The sequence below is a fragment of the Pristiophorus japonicus genome, chromosome 16, assembly GCF_044704955.1.
Source record: "Pristiophorus japonicus isolate sPriJap1 chromosome 16, sPriJap1.hap1, whole genome shotgun sequence".
NCBI lineage: Eukaryota > Metazoa > Chordata > Chondrichthyes > Pristiophoridae > Pristiophorus > Pristiophorus japonicus.
In genome coordinates this window covers 131,785,131-131,803,403 of record NC_091992.1, presented here as the reverse complement: position 1 = coordinate 131,803,403, position 18,273 = coordinate 131,785,131, and the positions used below count along the sequence as shown (strand labels likewise).

General features: G+C 45.6%; 1 protein-coding gene across 5 annotated transcripts in view; it reads right to left on the bottom strand.

The window, feature by feature from the left end:
- Positions 1-18,273, bottom strand: part of cep112 (centrosomal protein 112) — a 516,124-nt gene that overhangs the window by 410,768 nt on the left and 87,083 nt on the right. For all 5 annotated transcript variants that reach the window (XM_070857896.1, XM_070857897.1, XM_070857899.1 and 2 more), the window contains 2 exons: positions 11,881-11,928; positions 11,646-11,723 (listed from right to left, as the gene is read on the bottom strand). In XM_070857896.1, the coding sequence (XP_070713997.1) occupies positions 11,646-11,723; positions 11,881-11,928 (126 nt within the window). The remainder of the gene's footprint in view (positions 1-11,645; positions 11,724-11,880; positions 11,929-18,273) is intronic.

The following is an 18,273-nucleotide window of genomic DNA, read 5'->3' as shown; positions in this document are numbered from 1 at the left end:
ATCATTTTGATGGGTGAAAGATACCTGTGTTTGAATTCTTTTAACGTGGGGTGGCCGTTGCACATCAGTTACCACACGGTAGCTGGCGTGCAACTAAGATCTCCACAACCGAGCTTCTGTCTTTGACGTAAGTGTTCTTGACTCCATCCCACAGCATGCCACCCGCCACCATCTCAGCACAACTCCAACCCAGAATAAGGTAGAAAAGGCCATCCATCAACTAAAAAACAACAAGGCCTCAGGAGCAGATGGAAACCCGCCAAAGCACTACAACACGGTGGAGAAGCACTTTTGGCGCGAATACACAATCTCATTGGAGAACATGCCAGGGGATCTCAGAGACACGGCAATCGTGACTATCTTCAAGAAAAGCAGCATGTCCGATTACAGTAACTACAGAAGAGTTTCCCTGCTGTCTGCCACCGGGAAAGTCACCGCAAGAATCCTCCTCAATCACCTTCTCCCTGTGGCTGAAGAACTCCTCCCAGAGTCGCAATGCGGATTCCGCCCACAAAAGGGCACAACAGACATAATCTTCACCATGCGGCAAATCCAAGAGAAATGCAGGGAACAGCACCAACGCCTGTACATGGCCTTCTTTGACCTCAACGGCCTTCGACACTGTCAACCGTAAGGGATTATGGAGCATCTCCTCAAATTTGGCTGCCCCCAAAAGTTTGTCACCATCCTTCGCCTGCTTCACGATGACATGCAAGCCATGATCCTGACCAACGGACCCACCACAGACCCAATCCACGTTCGAACCGGGGTCAAACAAGGCTGTGTCATTGCACCAACGCTCTTCTCGATCTTCCTTGGTGCAATGCTCCATCTCACGCTCAGTAAGCTCCCCGCTGGAGTGGAGCCAATCTACAGAACAAAAGGAAACTGTTTAACCTCAGCCGCCTCCAGGCCAGATCCAAGATCATCCCATCTTCTGTCACTGATTTCCAGTACGCAGCCAACGCCTGCGTCTGCGCACACTCGGAGGCCGAACTATTAGTCATCGTCAACACCTTCACTGAAGCGTACGAGAGCATGGGCCTTACACTAAACAGCCGTAAATAAAGGTCCTCTACCAACCTGCCCCCACCATGCAGCATTACTCCCCGATTATTAAAATCCACGACGTGGCCTTTGACAACGTGGACCATTTTCCATACATTGGGAGCCTACTGCCAACAAGGGCAGACATTGATGATGAAGTCTAACACCGCCTCCAATGCGCGATAGCACAACCTTCGGTTACCTGAGGAAGAGATTGTTTGAAGACCAGGACCTCAAACCCGGCACCAAACTCATGGTCTGCAGAGCAGTAGTGATACCCGCCCTCCTATATGGCTCAGAGACATGGATTATGTACAGCAGGCACCTCAAAGCACTGGAGAAGTACCACCAACGCTGCCTCCGCAAGATCCTGCAAATCCATTGGCAGGATGGGCGCCCCAACATCAACGTTCTCGCTCAGGCCAACATCCCCAGCATCGAAGTACTGACCACCCTTGACCAACTCCGTTGGGCGGGCCACGTCGTCCGCATGCCCAATAAGAGACTCCCCACTCTACTCGGAGTTGCGACATGGTAAGCGAGCCCCAGGTGGGCAGAGGAAACGCTTCAGACACCCTCAAAGGCTCCTTGAAAAAGTGCAACATCCCCACCGACACCTAGGAATCCCTGGCCCAACATTGCACAAAGTGGAGGAAAAGCATCCAGGAAGGCACCGAACACCTCGAGTCTCTACGCTGAGAGCAAGCTGAAGCTAAGCGTAAACAGCGGAAGGAGCGCACAGCAATCCAAGCACCCCACCCATCCGTTTCTTCTACCACCGTCAGCCCCACCTGTGACAGAGACTGTAGGTCCCGCATAGGACTCATCAGCCACGAGAACTCATTTTTAGTGTGGAAGCAAGTCATCCTCAATTCCGAGGGACTGCCTAAAAAGAGAATCTATGGAATAGATAATAAAGAGGAGAGGGGGCTGTGAAATCCATGGCTTCTCCCTCATTCAATGCTGGTACCATAATGCTGCTGTCATGTAATATTATGAGTGACTGTCACACATTCACCTTGACTAACATCACAGACAGCAAATCATGCAATGAAAGTTGTGGTTATTCAATGCAACATTCCAACATTTTATTGCCCAAGAATGGAAGAACATTTGCTTCAATAACCAATATTGAATCCTGCTGACATAGAAATCTTAGATTCTAATCTTCAAGATGTTTTGTTGGCTGGAGTCCACATCCTGGGAGATCACACTGAGCCAACCTTGAGACACAGATTCACATTTGCTCAAAGTTCTGCTCTCACACACATCAGCTGACATGAGTGAATGCCCAGGTGCATGGGGCATGTCGTGACGGAAGAGGCGGCTGCTTCTCAAGACAACACCACATCTGGCCAATAAAGCATCTCTCTGCAAGAAACAGTAGACATGCCAGAAACTGAGCACGACCAGGCAGCCATTGAAACAATGGATGCACAGCTGTGGAGTCATCTTAACAGACCACAACGTGAACAGGTAAAGGGCCAACGGAGTCCCCAAAAGGCCATCACGGAAATTCTGCAGTCAGGCAGCACACTCACTTCTCCTAATATAGAAGCACTGAGGGAAAGTTGTAGATTAGATGCCATGCTGCACAAAAAAAAACCACAAAAGGATTAGCACTGGGGCATAACAAACTGAGAATATTCAGAAAGTACATAATGGCTTGAATAAATGTGCTGCATTTGATTTGTACATTACATTGTGCTGATGATTTGTAAACCAGTGCAGGATAATACAAGAGCACAGCAAAAGGTAGTAGCTGAAGGAGTGCACAAGAATTTGTAGCGGGAGGTGCCTACAAGGTTTTTTACTGGCATTTATGTCAACGGGAAAATTCAGAGATGAGGCTGCTCACACTCTTATTGGAATATGTCTTCTATGAATGTGTGGCACACCAGTCTTCACTGTTATTTTTATAAGAACTTCCTTGTTATTATTGTGGCCCTCCCAATCTGTTATATACTCAGGATTCTGTCTTTGTTCTATTGATATACTCAGGATTCTGTCTTTGTTCTATTGTGAAACCTCTTTGGAGTAAACCAGGGATCAAACCTAGGACCTTTTGGCTAATCGCTTATTTGGGATAAACTCACTGAGGCATTGGGGGAGCCTCTATCTATATTATTTGAATTTTATTTATTTTTTTCTTGTCTAATCTATCGGTTCTATACTCATTTTATTACAAAGTTTAAATATTCTGCTTACCCATTTCCTTTGCATCCTGCCATCCACTTTGGCAAGGGATCCAAATCGGAGACTTATTTTGGCCAGAGTAGCTGCTCTAGCTGATTGCGTGCACAGGTCTCAACATTAGGTGAAGACAGGATTGGGCTCAGCTGCAATATCCCCACCCGATCAAATAACCTGCCAACACTCACTGTCAAAGGGTCGCACATCAATTATGGTCAACCGAACGAGGCACCAGAGGGTGACTGGTGCCACGATAACTGTACCCAGTCAGCAATCAACCCATCCAGAAGAGGGGAGTGAATTAACAGAACATTTTAAAAACAACAAAAAGAGAGAAAAGCAGTGTCAAAAGTTATTGCTGTAATGTTAGCTCTCATCTCAGTGTAGTGTAAAATTGAAAACTTAAAAATGTGACTGGTTCTGGGAGGCTGGAATATGCTAGGACCTGCTGGCAGTCTAAGAGTTAAAGCACACACCAACACATCCCATAGATTGAGTGGAAATCAGACACTTCCCCACAACAAGGGAAGGAAATTTGGAGCATAAGTCACGCAGCCATCGCTTGCACACCTCCCAGCAGCTGGGTGTGGAGCAACATTGGCAACGGCCTGGTTATACTCGAAACGGAAATAAATACTTTGCACGCATTCATAGACACCAAAAAAACCTTAACCTAGCTGCCCTATTAGTATATTTTAATCTTCGAACACTTTTTGAGAGTAGCATACATGAAGATCCAAGAGCCGGTCATTAGAGTGAAAGGTCACTGCCCAGACACACTGGCTGCAAAGCTGCATGAACACAGTGACTTTCAAGTTATCCAATTGGTGACATCACATTTCTTTCACAAACATTTACTCAGGGAATGTAACTGAAACACTTGTGGTGTGGTATGGTAATCTAACACCGACACATCGATTATCTCCTTGGACCTCTTTCCCAAAATGGCCACCCTTTGTAATGCAAACCCCAACAAGATTCCATCTCAAAGCAGAGCTGTCAATGCCTCTTTCACTTTAACACACCTGTCTGCACATTTCCATCAGACTGTTTACACCGTGCAATACGAGGTTTATGGCTATCACTTTCATTTTAACCCATCCAATGTTGTAATTAGCACTTCCTGCTCTGTGAAAAAAAATATGAGGCTGATAAAAGGCCGATTCCCTTTCTCAGTTACACGGCTCTTGCACAGAGCAGTCACATGGAGCTTTTCAAAGGGCAGCTCAACAATCCAAAATCACTCAAGCTTCCTTCCCTGTGGGTCAGCCAAGGAGCAGCATTGATAATACCATGGAGCCGTCTGTGTGCTAGATTACACTGCCATGTTTGTCAATGCAGAAAAGAGGTGGTGTGTGTGGGGGAGGGTATGCATCTGTAAGAACCACTGAGCTGAAATATTTATGTCATATGCCAAAACCATGGTCCTTGTGTGTAATAATGGCCCCAAGTTTCCACATGATTTGCTCCTGATTTTTAGGAGCAACTGGTGGAGAACGGAGTCTTATAGAAATCGCAATTCTCCACATTTAAGTTTTCTGCAGTTCTAGTCAGTTAGAACAGTTTCACTTTTGAACAGAATTTTTTTTTCAAAAGGGGGCGTGTCCGGCCACTGACACCTGATTTGAAAGTTTCCACAGTGAAAACGTACTCCAAACTAACTTAGAATGGAGCAAGTGGAGATTTTTGTAGGCCTGAAAAAACCTTGTCTACACATTAAAAAATCAGGCGCAGGTTACAAATTAGGCGTCCGGAACGAGGTGGGGGGGGGGAAGTCATTACATTCCACAATAAATCCTTCGTTATACTTATACAAATAATTCCAACCTGAATAAAAATTTATAAGCAAAGAAAAGATTAAATAAACCATGTTCCGACCTGTGTGAAAGTGCTTCAGGCAGGGAGAAGGCTGCAGGAAGCCTCAAGTTGAGGCACCGTTCCCGACGGCAGGGGAGGGAAGGCAGTAAGGGCCCGACCGACGGCAGTAGCCGTTCCCGACGGCAGCGGGGGGGAGCGGGGAGGCAGCGGGGGGGAGGCAGTGAGAAGGCTGCAGGAAGCCTCAAGTTGAGGCACCGTTCCCGACGGCAGGGGAGGGAAGGCAGTAAGGGCCCGACCGACGGCAGCAGCCGTTCCCGACGGCTGGGGGGGGGGGGGTGGAGGGTGGAGGCAGTAAGGGCCCGACCGACGGCAGCTGGGGGGAGGCAGCTGTTCCCGACGGCAGCGGGGGGGGGAGGCAGTAAGGGTCCGACCGACGGCAGCAGCCGTTCCCGACGGCGGGGGGGGGGGGCAGCAGGGGGGGAGGCAGTGAGAAGGCTGCAGGAAGCCTCAGAAGTTGAGGCAGCCATTCCCAACGGCAGGGGGGGGGGGGGGGGGGGGGGGGGGAGGCCCCCCTGCCGTCGGTCGGGCCCGTCGGGAAACGGCTGCCTCAACTTCTGAGGCTTCCTGCAGCCTTCTCACTGCTGCAAGAAGCCTCAGTACTGATCATGGAAGGGCAATGTGCTTTTATTAAAAAATGTTAAAAATTGAACAGCTACAAAGAACTACAAAAATGGCCGAGTGCAATGTTTCCTTCACACTGCGCGAACGCTCCAACGCGCACGCGCAGGGTTGTCGACACTCATTTAAATGGTACCCGCCCCCTCCCACTTACAATATCGGCGCGAGTGGTAGGCTCCGCCCCCTGGGCGCCGCGCCAAGCTGACATCGAGCTGCAAAGCGCTCGAGAATAGCGTGGGTTTTTTTCAGGCGCCGTTTGCGGCGCGAAAAACGGGCGCCCAGCTCGGAGGGGAGCCTGTTTTGCCGCGTGTGGAAACTTGGGGTCAATATTTCAGTTCTGCAATTCTAGAATTATAATTTTATTTTTGTCAACATTTACTTCAAATGATGGTAAAAGTGATCATCTTTGCTTGATTTAGTTCTGGGAAATAACAGGTGACAAATAAATGATTTCGAGCATAGGAGAACAAGTGGGAAATTGCAAGAGCTGAACGGCAAAGGAGAGAGAGAGAGTAGCTGTGTCCAACATCAAAGCAGCATTTGACCAGGGCAGCAAAGAGCTGTACAAAAATGGTCAATGGGGGGGGGTCAAAATTTGTGGAGTAATACCTGACGCAAAGGAAGATGTGGTTGTTGGAGGCTAGACATCGCAGCACAAGAACATCACTACAGGAGTTGCTCATGGAAATGTTCTCAGTTGCTTCATTAATGACTTTCCCTCCATCATAAGGTCAGAAGTGGAGCTGTTTACTGACTATTTGTTCAGCTCCATCCATAATTCCTCCAATAATGAAGCAGCCCATGCCAGCCGACAGAAGGATCGAGATAACATCGCGCCTTGAGCTAATAAGTGGCAGAGAATGTTTGCGTTACCCAAGTGCCAGGTTATACCACCTCAAACAAGAGAAAGAATGCTCAACCTTCAATGACACCACCATCATCGAGTCTCCACCATCAACATCTTGCAGGTAACCATTGACTAGCTGAACTGAAACAGCCAGATCAACACCACGGCTATAAAAGCAGGTTCGCGGTTCGGTACTCTGACGAGTGGTTCACCTTCCATCACCACCCCAAAAAACAAAGCTAACATTTCAGGTTGATGACCTTTCAGGATCTGACAATTTGAAATGTTAATCCCGTGTTTCTCTCTCCACAATGCTGCCTGACCTGCTAAGTGTATCCAGCATTTTCTGTTTTTATGACCAAGCTATACCATGGCCAACATTTTTTAAGATAGCCGTGAAACTGAAATTTTAGTAAACCAACTAAAATGAGTACAGAGTTTAAGAAAAGACAGTGACAGACTGCATACACATTGAACTGGAGAGGATTATGTTAATTGTTTTTATATGAAAAACATAAACCTCTTTGAGCTTTGCTTTTGAAGTTTATGGTATCGCTTCACCTCTCAAGTCAATGTCATAAAGCACACTCTAACCAATGCAAAATCCTACAATTACTGGAAAGCCACATACTGATCACAGGTGTCCCTGGATAATCAGAAGCAGAAACCTTGACTTCTCTACTTAATGGTGACTACACTTCAAAAGTAATTCATGTCAAGTGCTTTGGAACATTTCTGATTAATGTGATAAAGAACTATAAAAATGCAAGTCTTTAATTAACCATAGAAATTCAGAGTATTGAATAATTCCTGTATAAAAAATCATGTTTCGATTCATCAGCAGATACTTACATATGTACTGCTGTACATAAACAGGACTGGATTCACATAACTTTACACAGAACGCAAAGTATTCCAAAGGAAGATTTCGCTCAGTTGTTCCTGTGTCACTATAGTATATTAGTCAAAATCTCAGTGCTCAGGTAGAGAAATAAAATGTGTGTCTTTGGTATCTCTCTGCTTGTCCTCCACTTTATTTCTTTGGGTCTTCTATCTTATTATCCACCTGTTTTGCAATATAATGCTCTTTCTATAGTGGTCAAGCAATTCTTCTTGGTGCTGACTCTATTTCTCCAACTCTTCTAATTCTTTGCCTCTTCCTCGCTGCAAGTATCCCCCTCCCGCTGCCTCCTGTGCCAAAAGGAAGCAGGGCAGCTAGTCGGGAAGGCCCAGACCATGTTAGCCATGGTCTGGGCCAAGGATTGCATAGAAGCAGAGAGACTTAAGGTTATAGGGAGAGGAGGAAGAAAGCTCCCTCTGCCTTTTCCATGTCTGAGTTCTCTTTCCTGTCTTGCTCCCAACTACTCCAGACTCCAGCTATGCCTTTCATCATTCCCAATAGTTGAGTCTTTGTCAGGACTCTCAACACCTCTTATCTCCATTTAAATAATCTTTTCACAATACTGGCCTAATCTTACCTCAGTTATTTGCCGATTACAAACTTGTAATCGAGTTTGGTGCTGCTGCTACTGTTATATTGTGATTCTGATGTATATAGTCTGATGTGACCTCTCTTTCTTTTCTTTTGTTCTTTATCTGTATGTTTCCTTAGGTTTTCTCCCCAATCACATTTAGTAGCTGTTGTGATTTAATTCCAAAATTCTCAATCAAAAGCTAAAATATATACAGACAGTGGAAAGCAAAATCTTATGAGTTCTATGAAATTCATAAATCACTCAAGATTTACTTTTGTGATTTATGTAAGCTGAATTTTGAATAAGTTATCACTCACAACCACTCACATTTCTACACTTTATTCTTCAAAACTGTCAGATTCAGCAAAAGAATATTTGATCTTGCCGCTACAATGACAATAACAATAAGGACCGCTGTCCACAATCCACCATTCCATTCATAAATGTACAGTAGGGTGGCCACCCATTTGGTTAGAAGCCAGACGGAACAATTTGGTGCTGACCACACCGGAACTTACTTGATTTAAAACCGGACAGCAATTAAAAAATAATCACATACACTGGTGGGTCACTCTACATTTGTACAGAGCACAAACAACTGAATGCCTCAAGTCCACACTGTGGCTATCTTTACAGGGGAAGTGAGTCAGGCCAACATTGCAATGTGAAGGCAGCAGCAGCAACTCTGGGATCTACAGGCTGCAGATCAAAGGCAGCAGGGTACAACGGTGAGAGGAGGTGGAAAAACCCCAGCAATAAAATGGACCCATTTCTCATTTTATGTATGTGTAAGTGGATCCTTCTCACGCATGCAAATAATGTTTCTTTGATATAAACCTCCTATCCTCTCTGGATGCCGCTTCCAGTTTTAGAATGAGCAAAAGGCAACAACCCCAGCAAACATAATTCTACACAAATCCGCTCCCAGCTCACCTCCAACTTATTTTTGAAACACGAGAAAAAAGAACTCCGTAGTTATCTCACTTTATAACATTCAGAATTAGCCTATAAACACCAGATTGAGCATCTCACAGAAACATCTCTTCACAATCAGTTGACATGGACTTTCTGAATTTTTCTGCAGTTTGGTAGCGTGAGTCATCACCCAATACATGACATCCCCACAACATTCAACCAATGCATGTTACCTTCCCGCCCTCCGCCTGCCCACTTTTATCGCCTCGTTTTGTAAAGGTGCTGACTTTTGCTGGGTTTCAGTTCCATGGATACCAGCAGCCCTCCGCTACTTCACGCAAAAAGACCATTCTTCACATACAAGTGTAGACACTCGGGACTGGATTTGCCAGGGGGGGGGGGGGGGGGTCAGCGGGTGCAATCAGTGGTGGGTCGGGTGGGAAAGTGATTTTCCACCCCCCCCAACCCCCGGCAGCGGGTCGGGACCTCACTGTGAACCTGCTGCCATGCGCCTTTACCAAATGTCAGGTCTGTCGGTGCTGAGCAGACCCGACATGCAGCAGCAGGGGAGGCAATTAAAATCAGGAGTGGCTTACTTACAGCCACTTAATGTTTTTTTCCCAGCTTTGACAGGTTACTCACCGATTTCCCGCTGTGCCGAGACCCTGTCTGTGACGCTGAGGCAGGTCACTCATCATTGAATCAGTTGATGAGTTGACAGCTTCAAATGTCAAGTCAAAGCTCACAGCTGATTGAGAAATGTTCCCTTAATCATTAGCTTCTCTAAACCGCATTTCCACTACAGATTCAGAATGCTGCATATCATTAACACAAGTCTCCATCCAGTCTGACCTAATTACCTCTCCCACCATTAACAGATCGCTCCTGCCATCTATTCCATCAGCACGGGTGCCATTGAAACTCTCTCACCTTGGTCCTCAGAACCCAACCATGATCAGCCCCAACACTAGCATCACCAGGCACACCAACAACATCAACCTTCTCCACAATCAACTGATGCAACAACACACATGGCATCAGCACCTGACCACACTGCAGCCCGGGAGGCCAGGGATGGCCTCACCATGGTCAGATTTACTTCACTTGAAGCTGTACACCCTGGTTACCACATGATGTGCCAGGTTGGCACCACCCAACACCATAAAACATCCCGACAATGCCCAAGCCATTCCTTTCACACTCATGACCATTATGTTACCGTTATGTCTCATCATTCACTGCAACTCACTAAGCCACTTCCAAATGTGCACATAAAACTGTCCAACAACTCAAAGTGCTGAAAATAAAGGTTTCAATGTTTCACACCACATTAACATAAAGTTTACATGAACACTGGATAAAATACCTCTGTGCCTACCCTTGTATGCTGTTAGTTGGTATGATTCATTAGGATGAGGTTGAGTGTGAGGGGTGGCTAGTGAGATGGGGATGTGATAATGTAGAGAGAAAGGGATGGGTGGAGGTGCAAGGTTAGTTGGTATGAATAAGGATTTGCAGGAGTATGGTAGGGAAGGCAGAGTGATGGGGATGTGATGAGTTGCACAGCAGGACGAGGTTCGGTGTGGCTTTGTACTAATGTTTCTTGATCTACGGAGATCATTTAAACATTTGCGGCACTGTACCCAGGTCCTCCTGACCACATCCCTGCTTGTGTCCTCCTCTGCAATGTGCAACCAGACTGTGTTGGTGTCATGGGGAGGTCTCTTCCGCCCATCGGAAGAGAAGAGGACCTCACTGCGTGTTGTGGCTCCCTCCATAAGTATCTGGAGGGAGTCATGGGAGAGCCTGGATGCAGCCCCGCACCTCTATGCAGTGGTGGTCAGTGTTTGCAGCACTTCAATGCTGTAGAACACTGACAGTACAAATGTCAAATTAAAGTTGGCCATGGTCCCCTTAAGGAAACCGGCTGATGATGAGTCATCACCAGACCCGCTTCCTTGAATTGGCTGGGAAAGGCGCTGGGCGGACTTAACAAGCCCCATCAAGGTAAATTCATTCTACATAGCAGCCTGGAGCCGACAGCAGGGCTGAGACCCGCCACGGACCCGCCGAGGTTCGTAAAATCCAGCCCAAACCCAATCCTGCTCTTACCCAATATCCACTTTTCACAGGAGTCACTGGATGGTGAATGGGTGTGGAAAACCAAGCTGATTCTCCCCAGAAGCATCAAGGCCAATTATGGCATCTCAACTACTGTCCGAACTGAGATTAGCTTTCAGTGCAGACAGGGATTCAAACCCCAGTCTTCCTCGCCTGTTATATATCTAGTGCTACACTCTGTGCTGTCTTAACTCACTGAGCCATTGGGGCAGCACAATTTTTTCTTTTTGCAGTTTTGAAATGGACAGCCCTGCTAAGCTCGAAACTTGAAGCCGACATACATAAACACATGCTGACTTTAAAGTGAAGCCAATTTAGCCATTGTTTATGTCTGAAATTAACTTCTCTGGTCACTTCATTCACACATAGCACCTTGGGACTAGCAAGAGATTCCTCAAGCACTGCAACAATGTTCTATGGTGGGAAAAAAAAAAAAGAGGTCAAATTTCATCTACTGGGGTTATCCAAAGTTTTCATTGCAGAACATCAAATGAAAAGAGCCAGGTGTTTGAGATACAGTAGGCATTACACAGCAACACATATATTCTTACCTCCTTTTCATGCATTCGAACCAGAGTCTGCTCATTGCAGAATGTGCTAACATTTCCCAAGCTTGCTTTAGGTGAAATCTATAGAAGAAAAAGGAAAGAAAATAATACATCCTGTTTAGTATCAAAGAGAAAGAGGGGGAGAAAGCCTTCAGGAGACACAATTTCATGATACAAGGATCCAATAATAGTCTCCTCACTCTCCATAACTACGATCATTTGGGAATCTAACACCTACCGGAGACAGAGGTATTGGTTTCTCCCGCAAATATCTGGGGTTTTCAATCTGTAAAACAAAAACAATGCCAGAATCGTTATTGATCATGGAGGTCTCATTTTCCCGTTTAACTCTCAAAACACAATCAGGTAACTTCAAAAGACAGGGCGCCTAAAAAGCTATTTATCTTTACCTGTCAAAGAATTGTTTAGTTGCATCTTACTGATTTTATTACTCGAGCTCTGGCCATATATGCCCTGCCCATAGCAAAAAAAATCCAGAACCAAGCTATAAACCCAAAGTAGTCCCATTATTGTCTAATCCTGAAATTCACATTGACCAGAAAAACATTGAATAATTTATTCACATTCAAATATTATAAACCACAAAAAGGCAGCTCCCAGGCTTGGGATTTTAGGTCATGAGATTAGACAGTTTGTTGTGTTGGTCCATTTTAAGATCAACCCAGCACAGCTTTTAGCTCAAAAGATGGAATTTGCACATCCTTTTGGAATCATGGCCTAGTGCACCCCATCCACCAACTTAAACATTCACTCCCTCCACCACCAGCGTACCGTGGCTGCAGTGTGCATCTACAAGATGCACTGTAGTAACTTGCCTAGGCTTCTTCAGCAGCACCTCCCAAGCCCGCTATCTCTATCACCTAGAAGGACAAGGGCAACCGGCACATGGGAACACCACCACCTCCAAGTTCCTCTCCAAGTCACACATCATCCTAACTTGGAAATATATCGTCGTTCCTTCATCATCGCTGGGTCAAAATCCTGGAACTCCCTCCCGAACAGCACTGCGGCAGTATCTTCAACACACAGACTGCAGCGGTTTAAGAAGGCAGCTCACCACCACCTTCTCATGGGCAATTAGGGATGGGCAATAAATGCTGGCCTTGCCAGTGATGCCCACATCCCAGAGCGCATTAAAAAAATCGAGAGGATTATTAGCACCTGCTGAACGGTATCACAGTAAGACTGTTTTCAGGAGAGAACTTTATACAAATTACAATTGTTTTAAGTATTCAAAACATCCAAGAGTAAATGTATATTGTGCACTGAGCTCACCACTGGGAAACTAGTTACACCAAAATTCCGAAAATGCAAATCGCTCTCTTATCCAAGGACCATTTGCACATTTTCTCAAATTCCATTCACAGTTTATTAGTTTTGTGCTAGTGAAATTATCAATTTAACTCTTTCAAAATTAATCTTTACTAAGTTATGTGATAAAAAATGCTAGTATTGTTAGGTTATTTCTGTGAAAAATGACTTTCAAAGGCTGGTTTCCAATTCTAACAATTCTGAAATGCCAAGTCATTTTGGGCAGGGTGCAGCAGAGCAAATTATTTGAAATGCAAAGTACTTCTGCATAAACCTGATTTAAAAAAAATATTATTTACCACACCTTCTCCAGACATTAATGTGCATGGATCTAAAAGCAGATTGTGGAGATCAATCACTTGACGTCATCTATTCAAATTACATGATGATTCAGTGAATTCCACTCCAACTTAATGCTACTGAACTGATCAGGGAATTGGCATCGTTACCATGTTTGTTTTCCGATTTCTTGTATCTTTTCATTTGAGCAGTGAATGGCAATGACACTGCTGAAACCAGGTTGAGAAGTTACCAAATTTGACACCATGAGGAAGCCAAATAAGTCATTAATCAATGACACTTTACTAATTCAATCATTTCAATCATGTGTACATTAATTAAGCTTCATCATATCTTTAGGTTCAGAAACTACTCATAATATGGGACACTGTTACTAGGTCTCAAGAGTACAGAAAAGCATGTCTGCTCCTGAAAATTACAAGGGACAGATGAATAAGTCAAAGAGGAACAAAAACCCAATTTCATAGTTTTGTCACAATGAAATCTTGGTAGCACTGCTATCTGAATTAAACCTTAATGGGGTCATTGTGAAGATACTCATGGGTTAGCTATGGACCATAAATGAATGAGCCTGCATAATTCATAAATGAGTCAGGACCTGAATAAAAAAAGATATGCCATTATTGGTCCATTGTCCCTCAGTGTTAAAACAAGCTCTTGGCATAAACTGAAGCATGTTTTAATAATCCATGGAATTACACACAGGAGGGACTGGATTACCATTTTGAACCCACTCCCAATCACAGCACGAGGAGAAGAAAACTTTTGAAGCCTCAGCTAGGAATTTTATTCTTAATCAGAATTCAGAAAACTTTTAACTTCATGACTAAAGATCACATGAGCGTATTCAAGTACAAGAGCATATCTTCTGTATTTCCCACAGCGGGATTGAGGTTGCAATTGGGGATTGTGGGATGTGGGAATGAAGAAGATTGCACATGGCCATGGGAAGGACTTGGGAAAAAGTTTCAAATGAGCTCAGAGACAGTAAAATGTTCTTTGACTGGCTCTTGCAACATACATAAATAAATGCTTCCCTTAACCACTACAAATAGATATAGATATCATCTGCCAGTGCTATATAAAGAAATAACTTTGCGTATGTAACTGCTGTATTTGCATAATTCAGTTGTCCAATATGTTAGCCATATGTGGCTAATTGGGAATCCAGATGTGGTGGATTGTATTTTCGATTAGTAAATAAAAAATGCCTAACAGACACGGTCATTGGACATGTAATCTCAATAATCACATTTGCATGACGTATGCATGTGTACTTAAATCTTTTTCTGCATTTGTTGGTAAGACAAAAAGCAGAGTGTGTGAGTATTTTTTGATCGATGACTATGCTTTCCTTTTTCAGTTACTCCTTATTGGTTATCAGTTCAGAAAGCAGTTAGTCGTGATTTTATGGCCCCGACCTGCGCGAGACCATCAGCGGCAGATCGGGGCCATAAAAGGAGCGGCGAGCAGCGGCCATGGGCAGCGTGGAGGCGTACCATTTCAAAGTACAGCGCGAGCTGGTGCAGGAGGGAGACGGCAGCGAAGAGGAAGGTCATCAAGGTCCAGGTCGGTGATTGGAGCGTGGGCAGGTAACAGCAGGAGCGGCAAGGTCTGGGCGAAGGAGCGGCGAGAGAATGTAGAGGAATGTGATCAGGACCCGGGAGAGGCGAGCGTTCGGGGCCAGAAGAGGCGAGGGCCCAGGGGCAGCACGGGCCAGCCCACACTGCGATGTGTGCGCGCACTAGGCCCGTGCAGCAGAGCTGGTCTCCAGTCGTCTTGGGTAATCCTTGCCACTGGACCAAGACCTAGCTCTGTCAAGCCCGTGTGGTGGCTGGTGTGCAACGGCCACCACACGTTAAAAAAATCCACGCACAGGCATCTTCCACCCTTCAAGATGTAATTCGGATCTGGAATATTAGGTCCTTCATTGAAACACCTGTGAGCTCATCCTTTTTTGGCGTGGCAGCAAGTCATCCTCGTTTCGAGGGACTGCCTATGATGATCAGCTAAAGTGGTGTGTAACACGGGTGAAAACGGCAGACTTCAGCACTATGGAAACACCACAAACATTGTATGGAGAGGGCAGTCGTCATTGTGATCAGCTGGACCAATCAGAATAACTGCTCCAGGCAAAAAGAAAGCAAACTTAACCAATATTGAGAAGCACCAACAGAGCACGGGGAATGGGCCTGGTGCACTTCGCGAGTCAATATTCTCAGTAATCACTTTTATGAAGTTAAAGTATTGCTTACAACTGCTGGACAAAAGCCGAGAACACAAGAACATAGAAGCTACATTAAGAGGTGCTGAGTCTGATAAATTCATGCCAGAGTTCCAAACTACGGTGAAAGCGAAAGACTGCTAAGTTTCGCACTGAATAGTGGTAGATCTTTGTTAAGTAAGTATAGAAGTGAAGTACATTTAAAACTTAGCAGTTTTAGCATAGATGCATTTAGGGGGAGGCTTGATAAACACGAGAGAAAAGCAACAGTAGGATATGCTGATAGGGTGCGATAAAGAGGGGTGGGAGGTAGCTCGTGTGGAGCATAAACACCAGCATAGACCAGTTGGGCCGAATGGCCTGTTTCTGTGCTGTAAATTCTGTGCAAAAATAAGATATTTTCTACTAAAATTAGTGCATGTGGCTACAATGGTTTTGCTGTAGCCACAATTGTGGCTAGTCAGTGAATTCTAATGAACAATATGGACATTAATTAAAAACCCCTTGAATAGGTTCATTGCTTTTTCTGTCAAAGCTACCTCAGATAAACTTCAAAAGTTCATGCGTTAAATTTTTCCATGTTTTTAAATAAAAAAATTCATAGCAATTTTCCATCTTCACAATACTAAAGGTTTCCTAACTTTGTGTTGTTAGTTCTTTGCCATTGCTGCACAAGAGGAAGATGGGGTTTACAAATGGCAAGACCTGGCACTCAATGTCCAGTCTTGCTGACAATCATGAACAAACATTCCAGGGTGTTTCCCCTGGCTGGAGAGACTAGCACCAGGGATCATAGTCTCAGGTTAAGGGGTCGGCCATTTAGGACCGAGATGAGGAGAAATTTCTTCGCCCAGAGGATTGTCAATCTTTGGAATTTTGTACTCCAGAGGGCTGTGGATGCTGAGTCATTCAGTATATTCAAGAGCGAGAACGATTTTGGGCACTATGGAATGAAAGGATGTGTGGAAAGGGCGGGAAAGTGGAGTTGATGTAGAAGTCCGCCATGATCTTATTGAATGGTGGAATAGGCTCAAGGGGCCGAATGGCCTACTCCTGCTCTAATTCTTATGTTCTTAGTTGTGCGCTCATCCGCTCACCTTCAAAATATGATATTCTTTAAACTCAGAATAGAGGGAATCTTGATGTGTATTCTGGAGCTAAAATTAAGAAGGGAGATTAGCAAAAAGAACCATGTCAATAACTGAAGCTCGAGCAAATGCTCAAATTAATCCCCAGGTTCCAGGAAGAAGAGTAGGCCTCTGCAACAAAAACTGCAACCATGGACAAACCAAATCAAATTTATAAATTTATTTCAGCGATTTGATTGGTCAGTTTTTGCTACTTTGTCAGTGCTATTGGTAGTTTCTTTTTCCTTTTCGTTCCAGGATGTAGGCATTGCCCTTAAGAAGGTGGTGGTGAGCCGCCTTCAACTGCTGCAGTCCATGTGGTGAATGTATGCCCACAGTGCTGTTAGAGAGGGAGTTCCAGGATTTCGGTTCCGGTTCACCCTATCCCGGAACCAGTGCGCCACAGTTATCAGCGCAAACGCCCCAACACTCGACGCAACAGATGAGGCCAAAGAGGAATTCTACTCCAGCCTCGAACAATCCCTGTCCCTAGTCCCTATAGACGACAAATTGATCCTCCTCGGCGACTTCAACGCCAGAGTCGGTCAGGACACAGACCTCTGGGGAGATGTGATCGGCAGAGGGGGTAGGGAAAACCAACCCCAGCGGTATCCTGCTCCTGACAAACCCTTGCTCCAAGCTCGACTACATCATCGTCTGAGAGAGGGACCGCAAGGACGTGCACATCACCCGCGCCACGACAGGAGCCAACGACTGCTGGACGGACCACCGCCTAATCCGTTCCGTCATCAACATTAATATAGCCCCAAAGCGGCGACAGCAACAGAAGCAATGCTGCAGAAAAATCAACGGCGGGGCACTCAACGACCCAATTAAGAGAGCCCTATACAGCCAGCGCCTCACTGACAACCTGGCGACCCTCGATGGCCCCGAGACGCAGAGTGCCCACAGCGCCTGGCCTGCCCTCCAGGCCACCATAACCAGTGCCTGCAAAGAGACGCTCTGTCACTCAACCAGGAAACACCAAGACGAGAATGACCAGGAGATCCAGCAGCTAATAAACCGCAAGCGCAAGGCATTTCTGAACCTGGAGCAACAACCCAACTCAGGAGCAGCAAAGCAGCTCTACAGACCGCCGAAGGCCAAGGTCCAACAAAAAACCCGCGAGCTAAAGAATAGATGGTGGGTGGAGAAAGCACAGGAGATCCAGCAGCTGTCCGACAGCTATGACATGCGAGGATTCTTCACCGCAGTTAAGTCCACCTACGGCCCAAGCACCCAAGGCCCACCCCACAGCCGGTCAAGAACGGGGAGACACTCATTAAGGACATGAGGCAGTCAGGGCCTGCTAAAAGGAGCACTTTGAAGATCTCCTTAATCAAGACTCTGCCTTGGACACGAGTGTCCTCGACTACATCCTGCAGCATGCTACCCGCCACCATCTCAGCAAAATCCCAGCCCTGCACGAGATAGAAAAGGTCATCCGTCAGCTCAAGAACAACAAGGCATCAGGAGCAGATGGAATTCCCGCTGAGGCACTAAAGTATGGCGGAGAAGCACTATTGCCACAAATGCATGACCTCATCTCTCTTATCCGGAAGGAGGAGAGCATGCCGGGAGATTTCAGAGATGCCGCAATCATGACCATCTTTAAAAAAAAGGGGACAAGGCCGACTGCGGCAACGAC